Source organism: Electrona antarctica (genome assembly GCF_951216825.1).
Source record: "Electrona antarctica genome assembly, chromosome: 12".
NCBI classification, from domain to species: domain Eukaryota; kingdom Metazoa; phylum Chordata; class Actinopteri; order Myctophiformes; family Myctophidae; genus Electrona; species Electrona antarctica.
The window spans coordinates 25,913,828-25,940,459 of NC_136793.1; the positions used below are offsets into that span (position 1 = coordinate 25,913,828).

At 41.9% G+C, this 26,632-nt stretch overlaps 1 protein-coding gene across 1 annotated transcript in view; it reads right to left on the reverse strand.

Annotated features, from left to right (window-relative positions):
* Window positions 1–26,632, reverse strand: part of ipo11 (importin 11) — a 217,581-nt gene that overhangs the window by 190,780 nt on the left and 169 nt on the right. Inside the window, exons 2-5 of the mRNA XM_079517126.1 lie at window positions 22,726–22,875; window positions 22,005–22,105; window positions 20,693–20,765; window positions 16,876–17,079 (exon numbers count right to left, since the gene is read on the reverse strand). Of these exons, the coding sequence (XP_079373252.1) occupies window positions 16,876–17,079; window positions 20,693–20,765; window positions 22,005–22,105; window positions 22,726–22,863 (516 nt within the window). The 5' untranslated portion in view covers window positions 22,864–22,875. The remainder of the gene's footprint in view (window positions 1–16,875; window positions 17,080–20,692; window positions 20,766–22,004; window positions 22,106–22,725; window positions 22,876–26,632) is intronic.

The following is a 26,632-nucleotide window of genomic DNA, read 5'->3' on the forward strand; positions in this document are numbered from 1 at the left end:
ACTACCCTGCTACAAATACAGTCTGTGATCTTTATCTTTTGCATCTGCCCGTGTGTGTGAAGCATAACATTGTGGCAGAGTAGAAACGTCCGTAAACTCTGTATGCACCCCCCTCACCGGCCGGGAGGTCGGGGTTCGATCCCCGGGTCATACCAAAGACTCTAAAAATGGGACCCAGTGCCTCCCTGCTTGACACTCAACATCAAGGGTTGGATTGAGGGTAAGTCCCTGCGACATACTAGCGTCATGTCCAGGGGGTGTACTTGTACATCAAGCTGCCTCACGCTACAGAAACAGGATAGGCCCTATGGGCCTCATGGCTCGGCAAGGCTACTTACTAGTAGTAGGAAAGTCAGTGAAAGATTTCACGTAAATTGCACGCTGCGTTCATGATTTGAGGCTTTTTGTTCTTCAATTTGACTGCCTTTATTGTCCCTGTGAAGTTGCCCGAACGGCCAAGGCTCCAAGAACAGTCAGAAATGCAGTTTAAGGATCTTTATTTTTCCCCAAAACTCCTCCACCAAAGTCCAGTACAGATTCAACAGTGCGAAAACAGGAAAATAATAATACTGAAAAATGACAAAATGAAATAAACACTTGAGCAAACACTACTGAACAAAACCCCAACTGGATAAGAGCTCTCTTCAGGCTGTACCTTGATCACACAAGGCCCTGTAGCTCTCCCTCAGGGATGTTACCTGTGTCATTGCCCACTAACTAGCCTGTCACTGCAGCCTTCTTTAAATAGGAGTGGATCCTACCACTGGGCACAGACTCAATTAGCACATTTCTTCTCAAATACTTCACTAATATAAATACTTCCATAAATAACACCTTGAATAAAAAGTAACCTAAACATTCTGAATAATGTGTTACAATTAAACACGTATAAATCAGCATGAAAACTCAATGACAAATACTCAAAACATAAGAAGAAACACCCCTCTCCTGCATAGCACTTGGCCCCTTCCTCCTCAAGGGAAGTGCCACCCGCAGTGCAGGAGAGAAAATTAGCAAACAATCAGTGAACATTTAAGTACCAACACACTTCAAAACATCAGTCCTTTCATGTTATAGAAAGCAGTTTGATGCATATGTATGTATAGGGCACGGGTTGCCCTGTGACAGTCCCCATTGGAGAAGTTGGTTTGCAGTAGAGTGTGTGGTGATAAAGCCTTACAAACAGCAAGCCCAAGAGCCAAGACACACCACCATAAATGTACAACATACCGGTAATTATATTACCTGAAGCGGTCTCGCTCAAATTGCAATGGGTCACAGCCATCTGGCCAAAATACTGACAAGCCGTTTACTCAAGCTTAACATTGGCAATTAAAGCATGCTACTGTATCTAGGGTGATATAAGCAAAGTCAAAAAATATGAACTTTCCTGTAAAAAGAGGAAAAAAAGATTACAAAGTCGGCACTCCTTCTAAAGCAATCAGTCTAAAGGCAGCACTGATAAGTGACTCGGCACCAGGTAAAGTGATTTGGTTTGATTGCATGACGCGAAAAGATTATGTTAAGTCTCCCCATTGAGTCGCTGTAACAGCAGTACTGAAATCACAGAATCCAATTCTAATCAAACACGGTGTTTGGCAGAAAAGTAAAGTGAAGGAAAAGGGAAACCTTCTACAGTACTTGTTAGTTTGAGAGATGTGCTGCTGTTGATCGTGGGGTTTGGTTTGGGTAGATGGCGGCAAGGGACAGTTTCTGTCAACCTGACTTCATGGTTGTATAATATTCTACCCTCTTGGGAACAGTTTTGTAATGCCAATGTTCCAGTTGCCATCTCACTCCACTTCAAAAATGGGCTTCCAAAGCATTACTATATAAACAACATTGGATGCTTGCAAAAGTGAAAATGGTACTGCTAACTTCAAAACTACATAAAATAACAGAACTCCATTAAAGCTGCACAATGTAACTTTCCTCTTCTACCCCAGATGTGTTTCCAAACAGAAAAGTCCTATGTGATTGCGTTAGACATTAAACTCGATTTGCCACACACTGTATGCATGTGCATACCCTCTATAGAAGAGCAGGGAAACAAAACACAACCACCCCAACTGTATAAGTTATATTGTATTAAAGGTGTAGTGAAATGAAAAATACGTTTCACACTTTTAGACCATATCCGTGGTCATTATATATGGGCATACCTAACAATGGATGCCAAAAAATTCTCATTTGTGTGTTTTTATATCAAAAGTCCAAACAGGCAAACACAGCTGCTACTGATTACAGAAATCCTCCGTTTTTATTCCCATTCAAGATAACATCCAGACAGTGTATTACTCGGTTTCAACTTAATCATCACGCTAAAATATGTATCTGAAAACATTATAGGGTAGAAATAAGCCACATAACAGTAAACTGGTACAGCATGGCCGACTGCGCTGGTATAGCATAGCTACCGTCCCTAGCTACCGTCCCATCGCCTGAAGGAATGCAACGCTCTGATTGGTTCAGAAACTTCATAGCGGTGTTTCAACTTGAAACCGTCTGAAACTTCAAAATAAAATGTCCACCATTTCCGTTTCACTTCGCCTTTAACATACTCTACCATACAGATTGGACAAAATTATATTTTATTCATTAAAAAAAGTTAGTGCCACTTTAAGATCAGGTGACAAGGATGGCTATAATCTATGATGCAGAGATGCCACAAATGCAACATGTTTCCAGCTCAAGCAGCACGGAGATCCACAAGATGGAAATGTGTTGACATCTCGGCTGACATCTCGGCGTGGATGTCGACAAACCACCTGAAGCTCAACCTGGACAAGACCGAGCTGATGTTCCTCCCGGGGAAGGGCTGTCCGCACCGAGACATGGCCATCACCATTGATAATGCTGTGGTGACCTCAACTCGGACTGCGAAAAATCTGGGTGTGACCCTGGACGATCAACTGACGTTCTCGGCAAACATCGCATCAGTGACAAGGTCCTGCAGATTCCTCCTCTACAACATCAGGAGGATTCGCCCCTTCCTCACGGAGAAGGCAGCCCAGGTGCTCATCCAGGCTCTCGTCATCTCCCGCCTGGACTACTGCAACTCCCTCCTTGCTGGTGCTCCGGCATCTGCCATCAGACCTCTGGAGCTTGTTCAGAAAGCTGCGGCTCGTCTGGTGTTCAACCGCCCCAAGTTCTCCCACACAACCATCCTTCTCCGTTCTCTACACTGGCTCCCCGTAGCGGCCCGCATCCAGTTCAAAACCCTGGTGTTAGCCTATAGGGCAGTGAAAGGAACAGCTCCTTCCTATCTCCGGGCTATGGTCGATGCCTACACCCCTGCCCGACCACTTCGGTCTGCCACCTCGGGGCGACTGATTGCCTCGTCACTCAAGGGTCCTTCTGGCCGATCCACACGGTCACGACTCTTTTCTGTTCTGGCCCCACAGTGGTGGAATGAACTCCCCACTGATGTTAGGACAGCAGAGTCACTGCCCATATTTCGCCGCAGGTTGAAAACCCACCTCTTCAGGAAACACTACCCTTCCTCTCTGCCTGACCTACTTGTTGTTAACTAGTTGTACGAACGCTTGTTTTCTATTGTTGTATTGTTTATTGGATCTTGTTTAGTCGATACACTTAATTGTTTTAGCTCATGCTCATTTGATTTAGCTATTTTGTCTCATCTGGTTAAGGAAATAGGTAGCTGATATATTGCACTTTTACCTTAGCGCTAGGTATACTCTTGGTTGCTTGTTTTTGCAGAAAATGCACTAAAAACTTCTGGTGATTAGTAGTTTTTGTTCCCTACCTATGTTGAATACACTTATTGTAAGTCGCTTTGGATAAAAGCGTCTGCTAAATGACTGTAATGTAATGTAATGTGTTGTATGGAGTGCCTGGAACCTGGATCCCGTTAATGCACAGAACAGACCATATTTTTTATTTTGTGAAAGCATGCTCTGTGGGACGTTATGGAAATTTCAATTTAAATGAAGGCAATTTCCTCTTAAAAGGTGCAGTGCAACGGAAATGGTGGACATTTTATTTTGAAGTTTCAAACGGTTTCAAGTTGAAACACCGGTCTGAAGTTTCTGAACCAATCGGAGCGTCGCATCCCTTCAGGCGATGGGACGGTAGCTAGGGACGGTTGCTATGCTATACGCAGCAGCATGGTGTGCGTTTGTTTACAAATCAGATAGACTGCCAGCTGTACCAGTTTACTGTTATGTGGCTTATTTCTACCCTCTAATGTTTTCAGATACATATTTTAGCGTGATGATTAAGTTGAAACCGAGTAATACACTCACTGTCTGGATGTTATCTTGAATGGGAATAAAAACTGAGGATTTCTGTAATCAATAGCAGCTGTGCTGCATGGATGCGCAGTTGCGCACATATGGGGAATTAAACGGGTGAGCTTCATTTTTATTGGCTTTTATCGATGTGGGCCTCGACACGTCATCACGCAGCACGTTTTCAGGAAGTAATACAAAATATATCTGTATGGACTTTTGATATAAAAACACACAAAAACTAGAAAAAGTGCCCTTCTGGGCACAGGTCTCCACCAGGAGGATAGGACGGTGTGTGATGTTTGGCAAAATGTTTAGGAGTAATATAAACATGTTTTTTTGTTTGTTTGTTTATGTGCAGCATTTTGAACGAAACAGGCCACTCCTGAAAACTTTGAGAAATCCAACAGACTCGTCTTGATCACTACAGAGATCGTGTGTACCGATTTGCGTGAGATTTGGATGAAATCTGTGCGACTAACATAAGCAATGTGTTTAGCAGAAATCGGCCTCATGGTGGCGCTATAACCGGCAGATGTGGAGGGATGCAGGGAAAATGTTTTTCCATGGCCTCTAGGGAGTGCGCATACATAAGTTGTATACAGATTGATGCAGTTATAGCTAAAAACAGGAATTGGCCTGTTATAGCGCCACCATGAGGCTGATTTGGAAAATAATGAGTGGCATGTCATCCTCGGCCTAGTGGAAATGTGCGTGTATAATTTCACGGAAATTGCACACTGTTTTTGTGATTTGTGGCATTTTGTTCGAAACGGACCATTCATGTGAGCTTTGGAAGCCAATATTAGCCAATCAGGATGGAAGATGGGAAATGGTGCAAATCCGTGTTGATCACATGACTATGTAGATAGTGTATACCGAATTGTGTGATGTATGGATAAAATGTGTACGGGTAATCTACAGAAATGTGTTTTGCCTAAATCGGCCTCATGGTGGCGCTATAACAGGCCGTTGAGGAATATTTGGGGCAGAGGTTCATCGTTGGTATCTATGGAGTGTGTGTGCACAGTTTGGCATGGATCGGGCCAACGGTACCGGAGATTAGCTGGTAACGGACGGATGGAAGGACGGACGGACGGACGGACGGAAGGACACACACACACACGGACGGAGTGCAAAACATACTCTCTCCCCATGCCTTCGGCCTGGTGGAGACAATTAGAATTTGCCCATTCTTTTGGCATCCATTGTTAGGTATGCCCATATGATGACCACGGATATGGTCTAAAAGTGTGAAAAACATATTTTTCATTTCACTAATGTGCAGCAAAACCCGATTTTTAAGGAGTTTACAAACCAACGGCAACAGATCAAACAGTACGCCTCAATTCCCCAGATCTGTTTATGAATCGTCATCCTACAAGATATTTGATCCTTTGTTGACGTTTGAGTAAAAGTAAAGCCACTGACTGCTGATCCGGCCCCTCATCTCTCTCTCCCATGCCTCATCATGTTCAGTTTAAGTATCAGTAACAAACTAAAAACCATCCTCAGTCAGCTGTCACAGCATGTGGTGGAAGAGATTCACAACAGTGCAAATTCTTCAGATTTCAGGCCTTTTACTCCATAGCATTTTAACATGGGCTGACACTGGAGAAAATGTATAAACCTTCACTGATTTGATCTTGTGCAAAGCCTGGGGAACCAAAATAGCAATATGAACTTAAATCAAGCATCTTACTTCAAGAAAACACTTAAGTCAGCTCAAGGCTTTAGCGTAATCTAAAGCTCCCTGCTAGTGTAGCTTCATGTACTGTAGACTATGCTTCATAGCAATAGAACCGAAACATCATGAAATAATGAGGAGAACTCATGACTCTTAGTGCTATATCTAAAAAGCACACAAAATATTCTACAGAAACCACCGAGTTGAAAGAAATTGAAATGCATAATGATGTAAACATGAGCCAGGAATTGTAAACTGCAATGGGCTCCTACACAACATCTCATCTTGACAATCGACGATTGTTTGACTATTAACTATTTATTTGGGTGTGAAAGAAGAGACTTAGCCTGGAAACCAGACGAATTGCCAGTGGAAAACAAAAACAAAATCACACTCGTGTGAAGTGAGGGGTGCCCAGTGCCCTCCCACTGTGGTCCTGTTTTTGAGGGCCTCCTATGTCCAGCTTTTAGTGTGTGTAAACACAAATTTTGTCCTAACACAAACATTAAATGCCATTGACAATGAATAGACAATTTTAAGATTGAAGACGAAGGTGAGGACGCAAATTCTGATTGGCTGGAATGAGATGATGTATCATGATGTACGATGAAGAGACTTCACAGTTCACACAGGTGTACTGTGAAGTGAGCTATGCCCAGCTTTGTGTGCGCGCGTGTGAATTTTTTGAGGGGCCTATATACAGGTTTAATGTTTGTTTTAAAAACGCCATTGACAATGAAGGGAAAATGTATGTCATCTTGTCCCCAACACAACATTAAATGCCATTAACAATAAAGAGAATTTAATGTTTGTTTTGTCACCGTTTGTTTTACATCACCATTACATCACCAAATCATAGCAACATGAGCTAGACTTTAATATATTAGCCCTCATTTCACACGGGTGTGATTTTTGATGATTTGTCTGGCTGAGCACCCCATGGCGATGATTTGATTGGCTGAGCAAAGTTGGCAAAGTACATATTGAGGATAAAAAAATGAGGGCAGGTGAAGAGGGGGAGCGAGGCGAAGCCCCCTGTAGCTGTGACCTTCTTCAATAACAGTAATCAGTTGATGTGTAGATCAGGTCACCTGTGGTTAGAGGGGCAGAACTGACATGAGCCCACCATGACACACAACTCTACACAGAGAGAGGATGGATAACACACATACACTTTGTGGTGATGATCACACAGTGACACACACGACAAAGGGCAGACAACTATCTGCAGACTTTTACAACTTCTCATGTGACAACAATGCCCAAATTCTACAAACGTTTATCTGATCATCCGCCTTCAATCTGTGATGGTGTGTTCCTTTTTAATCTCATTGTTCTACAGACAGCCAGCCGGCCTGTGATGGCGGTGAGGTACGTAGTGTCCGAGATGTGTCAACACCTGGCTCCAGTACTCAACAAGCCTACCCGGGCTGGATTCCTTTTGATATGCACATTATCTTGTCTCGTCTGGTCAACATTATTGCTCTGAGCAAGGTCATCGCAGCTGCATTATCAAGGAAAGATTGCATATTTATGAGCTCAAATTGGAGAGCAGCTATTACTCGACGATATCATTTTCATTTGTGCAATCGCATCGTGAGAGATGCCATCATCCGGGCGCAGACCATTAACCGCAGTGGAGCCTCTACGAGTGCTGACTATTTGTGTTGCCTGTCTGTGGATCCATTTAAAAATTCATGATGCGTTTTATTCATCTCATCCCTCACATTAAGCCCCTTTTTTGTTTTTATTTCCATATAAGGTGGTATAAGTATATGAGTGCCAGGGTGGTGGGGTCCATAACAGCAGCAATTAATTTTCATGTTTTGGATCAAATAAAATAAGTCCACAATCACACTTTGATTAACCTTGACTATTCCCTCCTGTCAGGTTTATGATTTCTTATCCCTACCTGCAATTCATCTCTCTGCTTCTCTGTCCCTCCTCTGTCCTCTCCCTTTATTTCTCTTTCTCTCTTCCTTGGTTCACACTTCACACTTTCCCTCCCTTTCACCAAAAGCTAAAACATTCCTCTGTCAATGCACATGGTTGTGTCTGGTAAGGTCACTAAGGCCCCTAGGGCTGACAAGTTTCAGGAAAAGGCAAGAGTGAGACTTTAGTGTCCTGATGCGTTGAATTGTTTTTTGCCTTTTTTAAACAGATTTAGAGGAATACAGACATCCTACTCTAGAAAGAAAATCCTAAAATATATGAACATATATTTGAATATGCCACATCAACATATTTGTATACTCTGTGTGTGTGTGTATATATATATATATATATATATATATATATATTAGGGCTGTCAGAACGAATTTCATAATATGAAAGAAATTCGAAAATGAAGAAATAAATACATATTCGAATGCTAAAATTGCCATTCGAAAGTAGCTTTTATAATTTATTAATTTTATTTTATATTTTTATTTTGTTTTATATTTTATTTTATCCGCTCGCTTAATGTATTGAATAACGAATCTACCGCTGTTGAATCGGTCGGGCCACTTCTCGCCTTCCAGACTAGAGTTATAGCAGGGGGCGGTGCTTTCGTTACGTGAGTCAGACTAAAGCAGGAAGCAACACTGCAGCAGCACACGTGTAAACAAACAAGGCAGAGGCTCAAGATAACAACAGGGAACAGGGGAACATTTACGTTCGGACATATCGCACCGGACAGGAGAGCACTCGCCTATTAGTTTGCATTGCACAGTGCAGTCAGTGCGCTATTTCCGAACGCGGTGATGAGTGCAAGGTGGACGGGAAAATAACATCAAGAGAAAACGACTATGCATTACTGGCCTGTTCATCTGATAGCCAAGCATTCTGTTAAAATAGAGAAACAATTGCTCTATTGCTGGTGATCTGGAGTCTGGAGTTGTCCCGTCCATGATAGACTGACTAATGAAACATTATTATTATTTTTCCGTGCAAACCATGTCATGTTGAAAAAATAGCTTTGGTGTTTGGATGGGCGGGGCCTCTAGTGGACAGAACGTGCATACAAAACTTGATATTCTGTGTATAGAGGTGTTTTTCAATAGGCTATAATGAGCTAAAATAAACAATGTAAATATTCGAATATTTTCGAAAATTACAAATAATGAAGCAATGAAATTCGAATTGGATTATAGAGGTGAACTGACAGCCCTAATTATATATATATATATATATATATATATATATATATATATATATATATATATATATATATATATATAGGATTTTTTTTTTCTTAAACTGCAAAAGAAAATGATAGCTAGCATATGATGCTGAAAATAACCCTCCTTTTGAATAATAGCATTTAACAAAATGAGTGAAAGAGTTGCACCAGGTGAAGAGATGGTTAGTCTCCTATTGGTCATATGGTGCACCTTATGTGTGCCTCCATATGTGTGCCTATGTCTCCTATTAAATATCCATATTGATTTACATAAAAGTCTGACTTTTAAAAACGAATTCTGATGTGATAAGACTGACTACATCACAAATTAATCCCCCACCTCAGTGGAACATTCCCTGTCTGTCTGTCAAAAAAAACAAAAAACTGAAGAGGCTATAGGAGAACCCGATTTGGATAGGGACACATGATCTGATGCAGGACAATGTCACTGACAGAAAGAGTCAAGATGGGTACGCTGCCACACTCATCCAGTCACCCCATAATCTCAGTGGAAATGGGGGAATATGTTGTGAAATAAAAAGTCAGATTCTAAAACTGGAATTAGGGAAAAAGCCTTATTTTTACATTTTCTTAGTTAAACCCATTCCATGATTTCCCCATGCCCACACTTTTCTCTCTCTGAACAGAACTAAGGAGTCGCGATGCGGCCTCTCACACACACCTGACACAGGCATTAACTCTCCTTCAAATACAAAATATAATCGAAAGCAGCACATGCATTTTGCATGTATAACTGAAATAAACTCAGCGGCTTCGTGGAAACAGCACACTCAAGTGTAAAGGAACGGCATTTTGCTTCTCTTGCCGTAAAATGAACTGAAATAAAGCGTAATTTAATCGTGGCTTTATGACAGCAGCGAGACGAGTGCTTGCTGCAAGGCGCATGCATGGCTCGCAGACCAAAAGCGGACGCTTTTTGAGGAATGAAACGCAATAGACTATCAGCACAATCAGAGCTGCCTGGGAGAAATGCGAGGCCCTGTGCTTTAATAATTAATTAATTAATATCCAAAACTATACAAAAATTATCACATTTCTATCTATAAGGACAAACCTTATTAGAAAAAATATTAATAGCATATGGAAAGCCTTTTGAAATGTGTATAGGTTACTGAATTGCAGGTGCTGCCAAATAGTATAATTACTAGGCTACCTCATGTCAGTCAGTTGTGCAAATATAGGTCAGATCAATTAGCAGAGCGGAGCAGCTTCTCACTCTGCAGCACAATGACCAGTTCTTTACTTACTTTAATAATATGACATAGTGTTGGATCTCCATTCTCCAGACAAACAAACCTTGGATTATAATTATTGGATTAGGCCTATAATTCTTCTTTCTTCAAACCAGCACGAGCCACAAGGCAAGAAACTATATAATTCTTCACTGTTCACAGCACCCAGGCAGGTGTTCTTAATCACGTCGCATTCCCATCAAAGTAGCCTATAATACCACACTAACTTTGTGATCAACCTTCTTAATTTGCTTATTTTATTTGTATAAAAAGCAACACTGTATTAAGACATGGCAGTATAATATTGGTGCAAAATGGAAATATGTGGTTGTTGAGAGAGAGAGAGAGAGAGAGATAATTGCTTTGAGAGAGAGAGAGAGATAATTGCTTGGAGAGAGAGAGAGAGAGAGAGAGAGAGAGAGAGAGAGAGAGAGAGAGAATTGCTATTGCTGAGAGAGAGAGAGAGAGAGACGTATAGCCGTTCCATTTCAAAGAATAAAAAATGCCGTCTCGCAGGCGCGACTCCGCAAGGCCCATGTGCAGCCGCACTGTTCGCACAACCTAAAAAGCGGCTCTGTTGCTGAGAGTGCAATATTATAGTTAGTTACCGTACTTATATTAGTGCAGAAAAGAGACAATAAATCCCGCTTTGGAGAAGATGCGCTCCGAAGGGGTTGTAGTGGCAGCGGCAGGGAATCAGGGATGGATAGAATCCTCTTCGCTACACAGGTGCCAACTTTGCATAACGTGGCACATTATTTTTCCACCACAGTGGTCGTGGACTTCTTTGCATATTTTAAAATGCAACCACGTCACTTTTGACTTATTTTTCTGCGTGGACGGCATGACTGTAGCTACAATTGTTGACTTCCTTGTTAACACGCGAGGATGGAGGAGGTTCTGCAAGGGGCAAGCATGGCTCGCGGACCAAATGGTCCGCTTTTTTTTTTTAATGACTACTTTTTTTCAAGATCGAATCCCGTGCTTATCGATCGAACGTTGATTATCGATCGAAGCGCTGCATTATCTCATGCAGATCGGCTACTTTGCCGTTTGTGAGGACACACACATGGGCGTGCGTTATTACGTGGCGGAGCCGCGTAATAAATATGAGAGCCAGCTTGCCTTTCTTTGGCACATTTTATGCCACCCTCGGCATGCGTATTGTGCGTGTGAGAAATGGGAGGTGTGGCGTGGTGCATGGTAAAAGGTAAAAATGCGTGACTCTCACTCTCAAAGGGTGAGACTTGGCAGCCGTGCAAGGTGCCAGTGTTTACAACATATGCAAACACATCCCTCCCATATACAAGTGGAGAGCAAAATAAGAGAGAGAGAGAGAGAGAGAGTTAAGCCAAACTAAACATAATTTCTTTAAAGTGCTCTAAACAAAACATTAGAAAGTCCATAGACACGGCTGTACTGTTTGAAAAGTGTTCTACACAAACAATAGAAAAAGTTCATAGACGTGGCTGCCATATGACGTAATTTCCGAAAGCCAGATGTTGGAGGAGGTAGCGCCCCTCAAAAATACGTGAAAAGAAGTTCAAGAGCTCTGAAGAGATATGAGACTGTACCAGACAGTGGCCTTGTGGTTAGAGTGTCGGCCCTGAAACTGGGAGGTCGGGGTTCGATCCCCTGCCGGGTCATACCAAAGACTGTAAAAATGGGACCGAATGCCTCCCTGCTTGGCACTCAGCATCAAGGGGTTGGATTGGGGGCGGGGGGTCAAATCAACTAATGCAGGGGTAGGCAACCTGCGGCTCTAGAGCCACATGTGGCTCTTATAGGCCCTCTCCCATGGCTCCCAGTTGCTACGGCAAAGAAGTATGAAAAGGAATAAGAGGTTTCCTTTTTCTTTTTTTTTACTCATAATTTATTATTGAATTTGTAGGAGGCATAAAGTTATTCTTTCATTTTGATATTGCAAAACAATGTTGCCTATACACCAGATAAAAATAAGAATCAAATGTAATGAAGGAAAATAGAAGAATAGAAGAATGTATTCATGATAAGACATCTTCGTTTGTTTTTACCACCAGTGCTGCTGGCTTACTGGTACAGTATACTTGATATGCTTTGAGAAATTAGCAAACAATAAAATGTAATATTGAAAGACCAGAAAAATCCCAAATAATTAAAGTTTGCTTTATTAAAGCAAACATTATTTTGCGGCTCCAGATAGAATTGTAATACGTTTTTGGGCCAAAAATGGGTCTTCTGATAATAAAGGTTGCCTACCCCTGAACTAATTAAATGATTCCCGAGTGCGGCGCAGCTACAGCTCACCGCTCATTGGCTGCGGCTCACCGCTCCAATGGGTCATATGCGGAGAACTATTTTCACTGCGGTAACATGTGTGACAAATCGTACAACGTTGTACTGAAGGTTTTCAAATCATCCATTATTTAAAGACATACAACTAGGCCATGAACATAGCCTTGAGGTAATCATTTATGAATACAAAAGGGAACTTTTCACATGTAATGCTACGTGTTACGGGCAAAGACCTTTCTGCAGTCTGAATATCCTTCCAACAGTATATTTTATTAGACTTCAACCACTCTGCAAGGGAATCGTAATAAGTACTGTGACAGAGAGATCTTGTCTGAATTTATGTGGTATACACAAACTGCACACATTTGATTTGTAGAGATGTAAACAATCCAGGTGAGGGTTGGTTCAGGACAGGTACACCAGAATTATCCCAAGGAAATGAATGAAGTAGGCCTATGTATCTGTCTATCCATATATCTATCCTTCCAGCCATATTAATTTAACTGATATAGAATATTATGGCAAACCAATCGAATAAATTCAGTTCAATTCAGTTCAAAGGACAAATTAGGTCATATGTACCTCAAATATGACGTAAATTAATATGAACTGCAATGAACGGAGAAATTACGTCAGAATTCCGCTAAATATGACGTAAATTAAACATCAAAACATTAAACGCCATTGACATTGAAGGGAAAACTTCATATATAAACATACTGTATGTAAACGAGCAAATCGGCTAACCAATCACATAAGGGACCACCTTATGTAGCAATGTCAAATGTCCGCTAACATAAATTGATGTACGATGACAAGAGCGCAACTCATTTCACACGGGTGTGATTTTTTAATATCCAGCTAATAAGCCTATCTCACAGAATTTCCAAGCCCCCCTTAATACGCCCCCTTTCGGGGTTAGTGGTGATAGCATGACGTCACTCCATAGACGCTACATGTTAACAGAGGTAATTTAAGAAGTCTACAACTTTTGTTTTCTCAAGGTAAGGTTTGTTCGAGCTGATTTACCATCTTGTTTGCTTCATAATAATATTGGTCTGTCACATTTTTACATTAGAAAATGTACTTAGATTCTCCAGAGAAAAAAACGTGTAAATGCTAATGTTAAAGACACCACTATTTACCGGAAGTGGGCGTGGAAATCGGGCTGTGAGATAGGCCTATATGCTCACCACGTTCATCCAAGAGCCCAATTCATTCAAGCAAATGTGTTGATGCTGGGTTGTAGCAAACCCTGAAGCCAACCCTGAAGGTAGTATTTAAGTGGACTTTAATGCATTGATTGTATACCTTAATTACCCCAGGGCAGCACAGATCAAATTCAAATCAAGAGACGGAATTCAAGTGTGATTCTCAACATTTTTAAGCATTCTTAACATCTTTGTGCCGTTTATTGCTGCGGTCTGTCGCTGGCTTTGCCCTCTGTCTCCGAGTCTCAGTCTCCATTATAGTTTCTGTGCTAGACTGCTAGTGTTGGCATAATGTGTATAGGCATGCCACCCGAACCAGCAATGTCGTCACAGGGGAGAGAGCAGTTCATGGGCCATTTAACATTAAAATCATCATTCACAGCTGCACTGTTTAATGGGGCTCAGATTGCCCTGTGAAGGATGCCCCATGTTGCTTAAAGACAAGCTTCTTGGGTTAGATGAAGCCTATCGAGGTCTAAGCATTTTCCCCTCTCACCATCCATCTATCCCTCACTTGTATTGGCGCTTCCTTTGTAACTTCAGCATCTGGTCTGACTGACTGACTGACTGTCACACACACGAGATGATGGTAGAAGATCTAGGTTCTGACTCAAGTTTCATTAAAAAGCTAAACAGCATCTCCTACAGGCAAAGCCTAGTACTGCAAAAATATGGATATTCCTGCTGCTACAGACATTCCCAAATGATTTGAAAAAATATAAAAAGACAACGACATGACATTTCATTAGAAGTGTTCTCAAATTCGTCACAGTGCCATTTCTGGCAGTGTATTTGGAATACATGAATTGTATGTAATATCAAAGCCATTCTAGGGCTACTCCTGCACATCACTACTTTACCAGCAACCTAACCCAAATACAAGTGGTCAGATAAAAATGATGAACAACTATGTTGTTGTTATTATTGTAAACCAAAATGACTAATGATATACCTTATACAGGCTTTGCCTACCTATTGTGAAAATGTTCAATCGTCAAGAACAAAACATCCTTCTGCAGTGCAAGTGCACTGTAATGAAACAATGTTTTTTTTCACATAGCAGCTCTTAAGGCCGGGGCTCCACTGCAGCTATCGGGCATCAGTCAGTGTTGCGTCACCGCCAGCGTCAGGGAATGTTCCCTTTTTAGTCATTGAAGAGTGCTCCACTGCCGACGTTGCGTTGCGTTCGATGACGGCGTCCAACCCCCGGTTAATTTTGTATGCCCTCACACAAGTAATTTCATTGTATAATTAAATGTATTTACTGCTTGAATGCTTGATTCCGATTGGAATCACACACGGTGTGATTTACAACTAAACATTTCTCTCAAGAATGTTTTTGAAAACATTTGAAGCGAGAAATAGACAATGCAGTAACTGAAAATTGATTCTATTTGATCAACACTTCCTTGATTTTCCAGGCGACCGACATTAATGGAATACTTTCATTGCCGTGAGGAAATACCTAATTTTGTTGTTACTTTTGGGTCAATGTATACATTTATTTATTAAGTAGCCCTGTAATAAGCGGAATAATAATAACGGGTCAGCGGTCATTATCGAGAAATAAAATCCCTTCAGGATGATTAAACACCTCAACTTCGTCTCAGTGTTTCATTTCTCAATAATGACGGCCAACCTGTTTTGCTGCGTGCTTGTCTGATGTTGGCTATTCATTCACAACACAAGGGTGACTAGATGCCCCAACAATCCTAGCAAATTGTTTTATGAAAGACGCAGTAACCTGTATTGTTTGAATTTATATCTAGCGATGCCTTTACCACATAGCAGAAAATGTAAATACAACTGTAGTGTCATACAAACGTAAATGTGCTTTCATTAAAACCACAATGTAGATAGGTCTACTTTTACCTATGGGTAAAAGTAGACCTATCTACATTATGTGGTTTTAATAAAAGTGAATGTTGCTGACACACCATTTTCCTGTGGTGGAGCAGGTCGGCAACTTGCAAGGCAACGCACTCAGTGGAGCCCCGGCATAAGACAGAGCACTTCAAAAAAATAATCGAGTACGTTTTCTCAGTACACACTACAAATCAATTATGTAACCAATTGGACCCGTGAAGCCTGATTATACTTTGTCGTACGACAGTGTCGCTCACCAAAAATCGAAGATCTACAAGGTCACAGTCCTTCGCATCACAACTTGTAGTTAGCAGTTCTGTTGAGTGCTTAGATCTGTGACTTTCAGCATGGTACTGTACATCAGCATTAAAACACTGCAGATTTTACTAAAGGTATGTAGTCAACTAAGAAATGTGCCCAAGATGTCTGCTTTGAAATTGCTGATCTCAGCCTCTTTCCAGTAGTAATTTAACACACTTTTCAAGGGAGCAAGTCTGGGAGTGACACTCAGCAAAGGTACACCGGTCTCGGGAATTGAACCCAGGACTCGCTTCATTATAGGCTACATCAGAGCCTATAACTGGTACTGTACGCGCCTTAACCAAATATTGGTGCCCCAGAATCAATACATTTCAACACCTCTACATTTCACACAGGCATTTTGTTTTTAAGTCTCAGAGTAAAGTAGAGAAAGAGGAAAGCAACAGACAGTATAAAAACATATGGTTAAAACAAGTGTGGAGTTTGCATGCTCTCCCCAGGTCCCTAGGTACCCTCAGAAAAAACATGCAGCAATGGTAGTCTCTAAACTGCCTCCCCCTGGCCTGCCAGGGCGCCTGATGGAAGGGAAAGGAACTGGTTGGAATAACGTGTTCCTTCCACATGCTACATCCAACCGGAGAAACTCCACCCTGTCAGGTGAAAAGAAGCGGCTTGGAAGGATGCATGAGGTCAGTCCGTTGCTCTCCCCAGATTGGCAGAGGGAGTGTAGCACCCAGGATTACATTAGACAATTGAAACTGAGTGAAAAACATGGGTTACATCGTGGGATTAGAAAAGAAAAAAAAGAAACAACAATTTGCGCCCTGACATCTAGCCGGGAAGGCCGACATCACAAAAACAAACCAGTGACATGACTGCCAGCGGTCGGCCATGTGTGCCTACTACTCACGTCTTGGAAGAGGCGTCGGTCCTGTGCTAGCCGCTTGGACGCCAGCGTCTTGGTGACGTGGTAGAAGGTTAGTAGGGCCCTGTGCTGCTGCAGGCCATCCTGGCCCTTTATTGACTCCAGGAGGATGGGAATGAGCTCCGGCCACTGCCTGGGGCAGTCCAGACGGGCCACCTTGGCTATGAGCACGGCGATCTGGGTCGCTATCTGGCAGGAGGGGCAAAGAAACAGAAAAAAACTGTTATATGAAAGGTTGTAGTGGTGTGTAAAATTGAAGAAAAAAAAGAGGCTCCAAAAAAACTCCCCAAAAAAGCACCCAATGTTACTTTGGGATTGAGTGACTTTTTTGAGGAATTGAAGACACCCTGTAGTTTAATAACATACACTGCTGTGATTTAGTGACACGATGACCAATGTCGTGCCTGCGTGCGTGCATGCCTCTAAAATACGTTCCCCTGAACAGACGGTAAAGGAGAGCAATTGCATGCAGATGGTAATAAAACAACCTCTCATTTGAGTAGACAGCTGTGAATGGAGATGAATGGTCATGGCTACTACACAAACGATGCACAGCAAAGTGGAATTGATCCCGTTTACACAGCAGCCACAACTGATTCAGCATGATGCTTATTTCCCACACATACACAAAACATTAATTCCCCATGGTTGGTTTGCCATTGTGGTTATATGTCATGATCAATAGCATATAGCCGTTTTTCTCCCTTGTTTGTCATTTATGTAATCTACAGCATATAAGTTAAAAGAATTTACACAGGCTTACTAAAGGCTGTTGGCCAATGTAAGCAGTGAATGCAATAAGTAATTATTTTGTAATTACGGTCAAAATGCAATCATCACAATGTTACATTCATTCATCTTTTCCTAAAGCAATCCACCCACACCACTAAATTGAACTAATCAGGCTTCAAAGTCAAACATGAAAAATAGCCCGTAGTGGTTTGGTTTGACAAGGAGAGCCAGAGACATGGGATTTGAACAGCAGTCATTTCTCTCCATATAGACCTATCAGTCATGATGTACCCTTAAAGTCTTAGCACCCGAAACCACGACGAATGGCCACAACTCAAAGTCAAAGCAGTTTAGAATGATAGATGCACATCCATCTGTAGGGATTAAGTTCGATTAAGTCATTGCACAGGAAATTATAAAGCACATGTAGACCTGTTCACCAAACCTCTTAAACTATCAGTAACGTTGATGAATGGTGGTCCCCAGCTGATGACCCGTTTAGGCCCAGAGGTGTTCAGTGAGGTGACACAGCACACCTGTTCAAAAGGCACTGGAGGAGGTGCGTCAGGCAGCAATGCCCAGCAGGAATAAGTAAAGTCCTCAACTACATTGTACCACCATTTGAATATACTTAGATTTTGGTAGTCAGAGCCATTTGTTCATGTGACTTTTCAAACAACTCGCATGAAAAACATTTATCTACATTGTATTTATATATTTATTAACACTAATTAACACTATTAATTATTTTTGCGCCGGGTCCGTATATATACAGACCCCGCCGCAAGGGGACGTGAGGCGACCTATCAGCCAGGTCCGTATACGGACCCCAACATATACTCTGTGTATATAATGGTCGAGCCCCACGGCAGCTTTTAACAGATTAATCGCCCAGGACGAAGTTCTTTGTCCTTTCTATTAGTAACGCCCGACGCTCAGGACGAAGTATTGTCCTAAAGACGAAGTTTATTGATACGAGAACAGATCGCCTGGCTGTATAGCCCAGGCGCGCCTGCTGGGCTCTCCTCGGTGACGCGCAAGACTGAGACGTCATCAAAAAACTCCCTCCTCTGTTTAGCTGATGAAAACGAAAATCTTAAAACGTTCATAAATGGCGATCTAAATCATCCCGTCTTTTTCTGAAAAAAGATCCTGTGTTAGACGGCGCTCCGCGGTCCAGTCGCTAGTCTCGATAGATTTATTCTTGTCTCCCGTTGTTGTCGATCGATTCTAAAGTGCTGTGGCTATTGTTAGCTGCTACACAACATCATGAACTTCCGGCCGGTACGTCCGGAAAAGGCGTCCGTGTTTATAAATCGACTGGGCGCATGAATGTAATGGATTAAATAGTTCCGGGCAATTAAAGTGTTAACATTGGTCCGGTTGCTATGGCAGCGCCCCGTCACCACCAGCTATGGGACGTAAAATCCGATCACCGTTTTGCTCGGTTAAAAGCAGGATTTTCAAACCTCCATAAGTCGGAATCCAGGAGAGCTGTCCTTGGTGGATTTCAGCCATCCAAAATTCGGATGTAATTTGTGCCTTTGTACCGCGTCGCTCCCGACATGTAAATGCTTCAGGCGAGAGGTAAACAGTGTGTGGTTGTGCCAATGATACTAAAGTGTGTGTAGTGAGTGTGTGTGGGGGGGCGGGCAAACTCCTTCTCTTAAAGTGAAAGCGGATGGTGGCACTGAGAACTTCATAAATTCTAATAGCTAGCTGGCACAGAAAGAATTATTAAACATTATTTATATATTTAAATTGTTTATTTCGATCCTCATCCACAGGATCACAAAACACGCACTGTAATCAAACATTTCTTTCTCGTTGATCGAAAAGGCATCAGCTGAAGCTCAAAGCTTATCTATGCCTATCCTTTACATATCGTCTGCAGTCTATCACGCTCAGGTCTGCTGGTTTGAATGTGAATGCCAATGAATGGGGCTAAATCTGCCCCACCACCAGTTACTTGTGGAGGAAGTAGGAGCTTCCTCCACTAGTAATGTTATCACTGTGCATTCCATTCTGCGATAGTGTCACCTCTTAAAATGTTATAATTTTAAGTAATTTCCATATAATTATATGAGAAAAGAAAACTTACTCTATATTGTTGTTTATATATGGACTAGTAGTATGTAATTATCAAAAGTTGTGCCTAAGCTTATCAAATGTGAGAGAAATTAGTGATGTTAGTAAACTTTGAGAGCAAAGCTAGAGTCAGGATGCTGGGGTGCAGGACTGGAGTGATGAAAAGCGGGAATGGTTATTAGCAGCAACGGTACGAATCCGAGCTGCAGTGGAGAAGCAGCATAGGTAGAGTGAGTGTGAGTAAGTGCATGTGAAATTTTAAATAGACCTCCTTATTACAGAGAGGACGTGTGCATGTGACAGCTGAAACAGACCGTCGTATTACACATTGGATGTGTGTTTCAGTGAGAAGAGTGTATCATGGGGCTAGCAGAACTCCATTTATGGATGTTTAGGACAAAGAAACGTTTAGACAGCAACAGTCCTTTGTGGCAGTAGCCAAGCCTGACCCTCATAGCCCGACTGTCTCCTCCTGCTAGACTCTGGCACATCTGCTCATGGACTACTGAGATCCATGACAGATGCCCGTTAACTCATTTACTGCCAGAATTGATTCTCGCTGCATCTAGCTTCTGCCACGTCTTGAAGACCCTAAATTGGTGGCTCAGGGGTAGAGTGGCTGGATGGTAACCGCAAGGTTGCCTGTTCGAACCCGGGCTCCCCCAGAGTTAGTGTCGAAGTGTCCTTGAGCAAGACACTGAACCCCAAATTGCTCCCAATGTGCTGGCTAGTGCCTTGCATGGTTTCTGCCACCATCGGTGTGTGAATGTGTGTGTGAATGGGTGAATTGATGCACAATCTATGTAAAGCGCCTTGGATAAAGGCGCTATATAAATGCACCATTTACCATTTACAACCCCTGAACCGGAAGTAAAATCGGCTAATTATAGCCCCGAGCCGTAATACTTTGACAATGGCAAGTGTCGTCTCTGACACACACACAGGACACACAGGACACACACAGACAGTCCACTCCACTGACCTGGTTGACTGGCTCATTGAAGTTTGTGATGAGGCCAGCACGCAGTGACATCTTCTCCTCTTCTGACAGGGCGCTGTTAAGACAAGGATAGAAAATACAATATATACTGAAAAGAATGGAGGCAAAGATACAAGGGAGTCAAAAGGCAAAAGGGATATGTGACGGTTGGTAATGACAAACTATCAGGGGAAATCACATATCATCACATATCAAAGGGATATGTGACGGTTGGTAATGACATAAACTAACAGTGCACTGAGAAGACTTGGTGGCAAGACATGCTGAATATGTAAATCCCACCATTACACTGGACACACCCCCATGGCACAAGTGAAGACCTAGCGTCAGACGTTAATTAGCACCCTCAAAATAGGTTTCAGTGACACAGAGCTGCTGTTGTAGGTTAGGTGGCTAATGCTTGCATGTGAAGTTTGCAGGTGTAATAGCTAAATATATAACAAATATCTTTGTTACAATGAGATTGTGCTAACCAGAGAAGTTGTTTCTCTATCAGTGGTATTCATTCCGTTTGGGATAGGAACTGCTATTCTGTGTTCACTTCTCAAACTCGCTGCTGTCACTCACATGCACTACCCAAGCCTATAGGGAGGGACATGGCAGTGATCCAAATATAATCACACTTAGGTCCTAAGTAACAAATCTGCCCTGAACAGCAGCCGAGCACATTACATGAACTTTCAGATGAGAAACTTAGATCAGGAGAAAACTATAGAGACAAAGGGAAGTAAAAGGGAAGGTAGTAGAAGAAATGGTGAAACAATGTCCCTCCAGTGTGCCGAGACAGAACTGATTGCCTCAGGGTTTGTTAGGTGCCAGCCCGAGTCATGTAGGTGTAAAGGGCAAATGCTCCATTCAACTCCCAACGATGTAATGTAGGCCCTCAGGGCCTATCAATATAGACAGAAGCGATAGAGACGGAAAAGAATAAATTGCACGTAAAATCAAAGAGAAGGCTGAATAATTACATAACATGAGTGATTAAAAGGGACCAAATTGAAGCAATATACTGTAACTCCAGAACAGGCATGACAGGTAATACAACATGATGAAATAGGAACAGAGAGATCAAGAGAAAATGGCATGCAATAAATCGGTGAGAGTTAAAAAAGAAAAAAGAAAAAAAAGAAATTAAAAAAAAGAGTAGCCTAAGTGGAAAAAGACAGACAGGACAGAGGATCAAAGACAAAAACCAAGAGACAGTAATAAAGATCAATGGAGACAAAACCTCAGAGATAGTACAGACAGTGACAGACGGGTGGAGATGGGGATGACATAGGCAGGGGGTACTCACTGTGGAGCAACTCGTCTCCAGTATCTGTCAATGCCATTCTTGAAGTACAGCACAGCCAGCCACCTGACGTTCACATCCAGCATGTGGTTGTTGAAGATGTTCTGCAAAACAGTGGGACAAAATGGACAGTATGACATCAAAATCAGTGTGTGCATTTGTTTATCACACATTTCTTGTGCTATATCCAGTATACAGTATGTTCCAAAAATAACAAGTTATTTAAAATCGTTATAGATTTTGTAATTTCCTGGAAAATAAATAAAACAATTTTAGGTAGTTTAGCCGTACTCCATGCCCTCTTAAACCCCCACCAAATTCTCAATCTCACAGACTAGGGCTTTAAGCAACTAGTCGACTATTCAACTAGTCGACTAGTAAATCCACTAGTCGACCTTGTTGGTACTAGTTGACTAGTTGATAAAAAAGGGGGTTTTGTAGGCCTCAAGATCAGATAGATTATAGTTATAGTCACCAATGTACAGTTTAAAAAAAAAAAAAAAACTGAAAGCCCATCGTCTGTGAAAGCCCTATCACAGACAATGGTGGCCTGCATTTTGGGGGCTATATTTCCCGTATGTAAACTATAATCCATTGACATTTGTGATAACCACATGGTTGCAAAGAAATGTCAATGGATTATATTTTAAATATTTCAACTTCAAGCCCCAAATCCCTCCTACGTATGTATGTATACAGAGCTCCATCATTATAAATCTCCTACCAGCAGAACAGAATAGAATCCTGGCTGGGTTTCCCATTGTCGAAGCTGCTCCTCTGCAGGTTTCAAGACAGCCGTGTCCTGACTGGTGGCCTGGGTCAGGGCCTGCAGCACCACCGAACTGGCACTGTCTATATCCATAGCTGGATATACCTAAGAGGAGGAGGAAAGTTGAGATGAGTTCAGGCCTAGGGATGTATAAAAACAAAAGCTAGTTTTTGAGTTTTGACTGGATCTTTGAGCAAGGAACATGTTAAGAGATATAGTATATAATAGTTACTTTAGCATTATAATAAAATACAGCCAAATTTCATCACCCAAAAACAGTCTGAAAGATTTAGGTGGTGGCCATCTACAGGCCGGTACAACAGCTTTCTCTTGAAAACGGAGCAGTTTACCGGTCTCGTGTATACAGCATACATAATTAACATAACCGCAATGTAGACGCAGGAAAGTTTTATATCGTTTATAAACTTGCGCGGGGAACAGCCCGAGCTCGTGTGGAAGGCCTCTTAGGCTTTCCTGCTCTAGCTCTGTACTACTGTATGCCTGCCTTTTTGCTGTCTCTCCTCCTACAGTACCTGCATTTTAATTACTGTAAACATCAAATATTGATGAAATCACTGTCAGCCACACACTGTGATGAAGAAACAGTTCACTCCATGATATGAACACAGAGACAACTCTGTCTATTCTATCCCCTAGCCTAGACAGAGAATATGCATTCTAACTTCACAGCTCCAAAGGCATCCTTTGATTTCAAAGGTATAAATCTCAGGGAGTTAGGCGTCTCATCTTCAACTCCTACCGGATCCACATATCATACCATAACTCCATGGCCTAAAAAAAGCAAGGCTAAGTTGTTTGTGTGAATCCATCCTCACACAGGTTCAACATTGCCTGAGAGTAATTTCAAGGGTAGATTGATGTGGGAAAAAACAGGATGGATTGTTTATTTCTTCATAGTTCTCACTTCTCACAAGGGGGAAAAGAATCGAATATTCCTGTAAATTTTTGAGCGGTGCCCAACCGCTCCATTATGTAGCAATGTGTGTGTGTTCTGTGTATGTATACATGTATGTAATATGTATGCATGTCCCTGTGTCTGGCTGTCTGCCCCTGTGTATGTCCGAGCACGGAAAGCTGCAACACGGTAACTCTGTCATTACTCGACCATTTTGGACGCGGGAAGGCTCGCCGGAACCGAGCCGCCCCCCTGGGCATGTTTCTGGGGGTCTGGATGTTCCGGGGAACCCCCGGCACCCCCACACGGTAACTGTAATTTCTCAACGGAACCGGGCCGCCCCCCTGGGCGCGTTCCTGGGTGTCTGGATGTTGCAAGGACCCCCACACGGTACAGTTACACCGCTCACTTCACACAGGTGTGATTTTAAATGCAACCCTGGTATTTTCTGGGGATTTATGACTGGCATTAGGACAAAAAAGGTTTTGAAAAGTAAAAAGCTGTGAATTATGAATGTCCAAGACACGTCAAGCTGTCCAAGAAATCTCTTCTACTGACTACTGTCAGTGAGCGGCTGATTCTGCAGAGCAGTTTGCTGGCGACATTCTGATAAACTGGCAGTTTAATTTGAGTGAGTTTCCACTAGGAGAGAATGTTATATGACCTTAGCAAGGCCACCATCTAGTGGTATCAACTAACATAACACGTACAGATTGAAGCTTAAACTCAATGGTCAATTGTCAATCCAACCAGCCACTTTGGCAGGTGACCAATTCTTCAGATGTCCTCTTCTACCTTAAAAAGCTTTATCTTGTAAAACAGTGACAGGTGAAAGAAATCTGGTATTCTGCCCTGATGACTGAGTCAAGTCTGGTCTTTTGTGTGTTAGAACTAGAAGTGGTTAAATAAGTCCTGTACTGTACAGTGGTGGTTCTCACTTCTCAAAGTGAAATCCGGGGACCCCCATGGGTCCTTGGGGTGGTCCAGGGGGTTCCCAGCCAATTGTGTTAATACAGCATCACTTTAACCACTTTATCCATATTGTATACATTGGCGATTAAAAAATAACAGATAACGCAACTGCTGTAATCCATACCTGTCCTGAACTATTACAGCAGCCTTTAAATTCTAGTCAACATTACAATAATCTCAGACACAATACTACACACCACATTGTGTAAAAAATGTATTTGTCTGTACCAGTTAGTGGATATGAAGCATAGTAAACCAGAGGCATCAGACAGCAGCACCTCTGGAGCAAGAAGTTGTTTAAAGTTTTGCTCAATGACTGACAGTACAGAGACACTGGCTAGTGAGTAGTGACTATCACCAGTGTTTGACAACTTAAAGGGTATAGAGCGTCGCAGTCCCGCCCCCTACCAGGGCCCAGGAAATGATTCCCTGTTCATTTTCCTCATAGACATTTCAAAAAGTATTTATTTAAAGACCTTTTAAGCGTTGTACAAATCCAACTCGAATTGTGAGAAATCATGACAGTAAACACAATGTTTTGGGCCAAACAAAGAATTAGAAAGAAGAAGAAAACGGCAGGTTACAACACTTTTTTTGTTGTTTTTATTCTATGTAATTATTTGTTTGGTCCAAAATATTGTGTTTGTTGTCATGATTTCATTTGTCACAACTCGAGTTGGCTTTGTACGACGCTTATAAGGTCTTTAAATAAATACTTTTTGAAATGTCTATGGGAAAAAAGCATTGGGAATTATTTCCTGGGCCTGGCGTCGTCATGAAAGGGGGCAGGACTGCGGCGGTCTATTGGGTTCATTTTACTCTACACCAGCTGCAACAATGTTTTGTGTAAAAATGGAAATGAATCAGACAAAATGTAATCATTATTATCTTGTTTTCAATCACAGCAAGTGCATGATGATACTTGAGTTTAATATACACATTTGGGTTATGATTGGTGATGATGATGATATAATACCATGTCCCCCTATTTGTTGATGTAAACACTAAACACCAACCAGAGTTCGAGAAGGATACAGAAATCCCTTACCAGCAGAACTATTCTGAATACTAGTTGAGCTACTATAGGAGGACATAATGTGTTAAGTGCTCAGCAGGTGCATCCACCATCAGCCCCACCAAATAAATGCATGAGGTCAAACAGATAAGGTCGAAAACAAGCCACATACGTCAGACAATAGGAAAACTATAGTGAGCTAATTAAGTGGCTCTAAGCTAGTTGACCTGCCCTGGAAAGCAAAGGCAGACAGAATGGCAGTTATAGCTAGCAGCAGCTAACAGTTACAACAATGTCACACACACTCTCTCTCTCTGTCAGTCCACACGTCGCAAGCATTTATGGTTTACTCCAGTCTCCTGTCCAGCTAAATAATATGCTCCCCTCCCAGTTGTATACTTCACAACTTTACAGTTTATTACTTTATTTCACAAAATATGACGCGTTTCCAATGGGAGAAAATATCAAAGCCACGTCGCCATGCACTTGTTTCAATTGAAAATACGTAAATGTGTCCATTAACAAAATTCAAGTGTGGCCCCAAAGCCCTTATGTGGTGGTTGCTCAGGTTATAAATGCTGAACCCGCAGGTCTGCAAGCTGAGCTTTAGAGTGACCCTCACAAATAATGTCTAGGTTTATGTATTTGACACAGTATTCTGCAAAGAAATGTGTGTACGAACACAACCAGCTCATTCTGGGTTAACTGAGCCACAGATATGTCATTGTAAAGGCTATTAAAGGGAGGATGAGACGCAATGAAACATTATACAAATCTGTCCATACAAATCCACCAAAATAATCTGGCAAAAGTCGCGCACACCCCAAATCACCTGGCTAGCTTTCTGCTAACTAAGCTAACATTACTCTTAACAGTATTTATTGTTACTATTACTAAGGGTCGACAATGACGAGTCAACTACTCCGTGTAATTACATATCTCCTCTTCAAATTACGCGA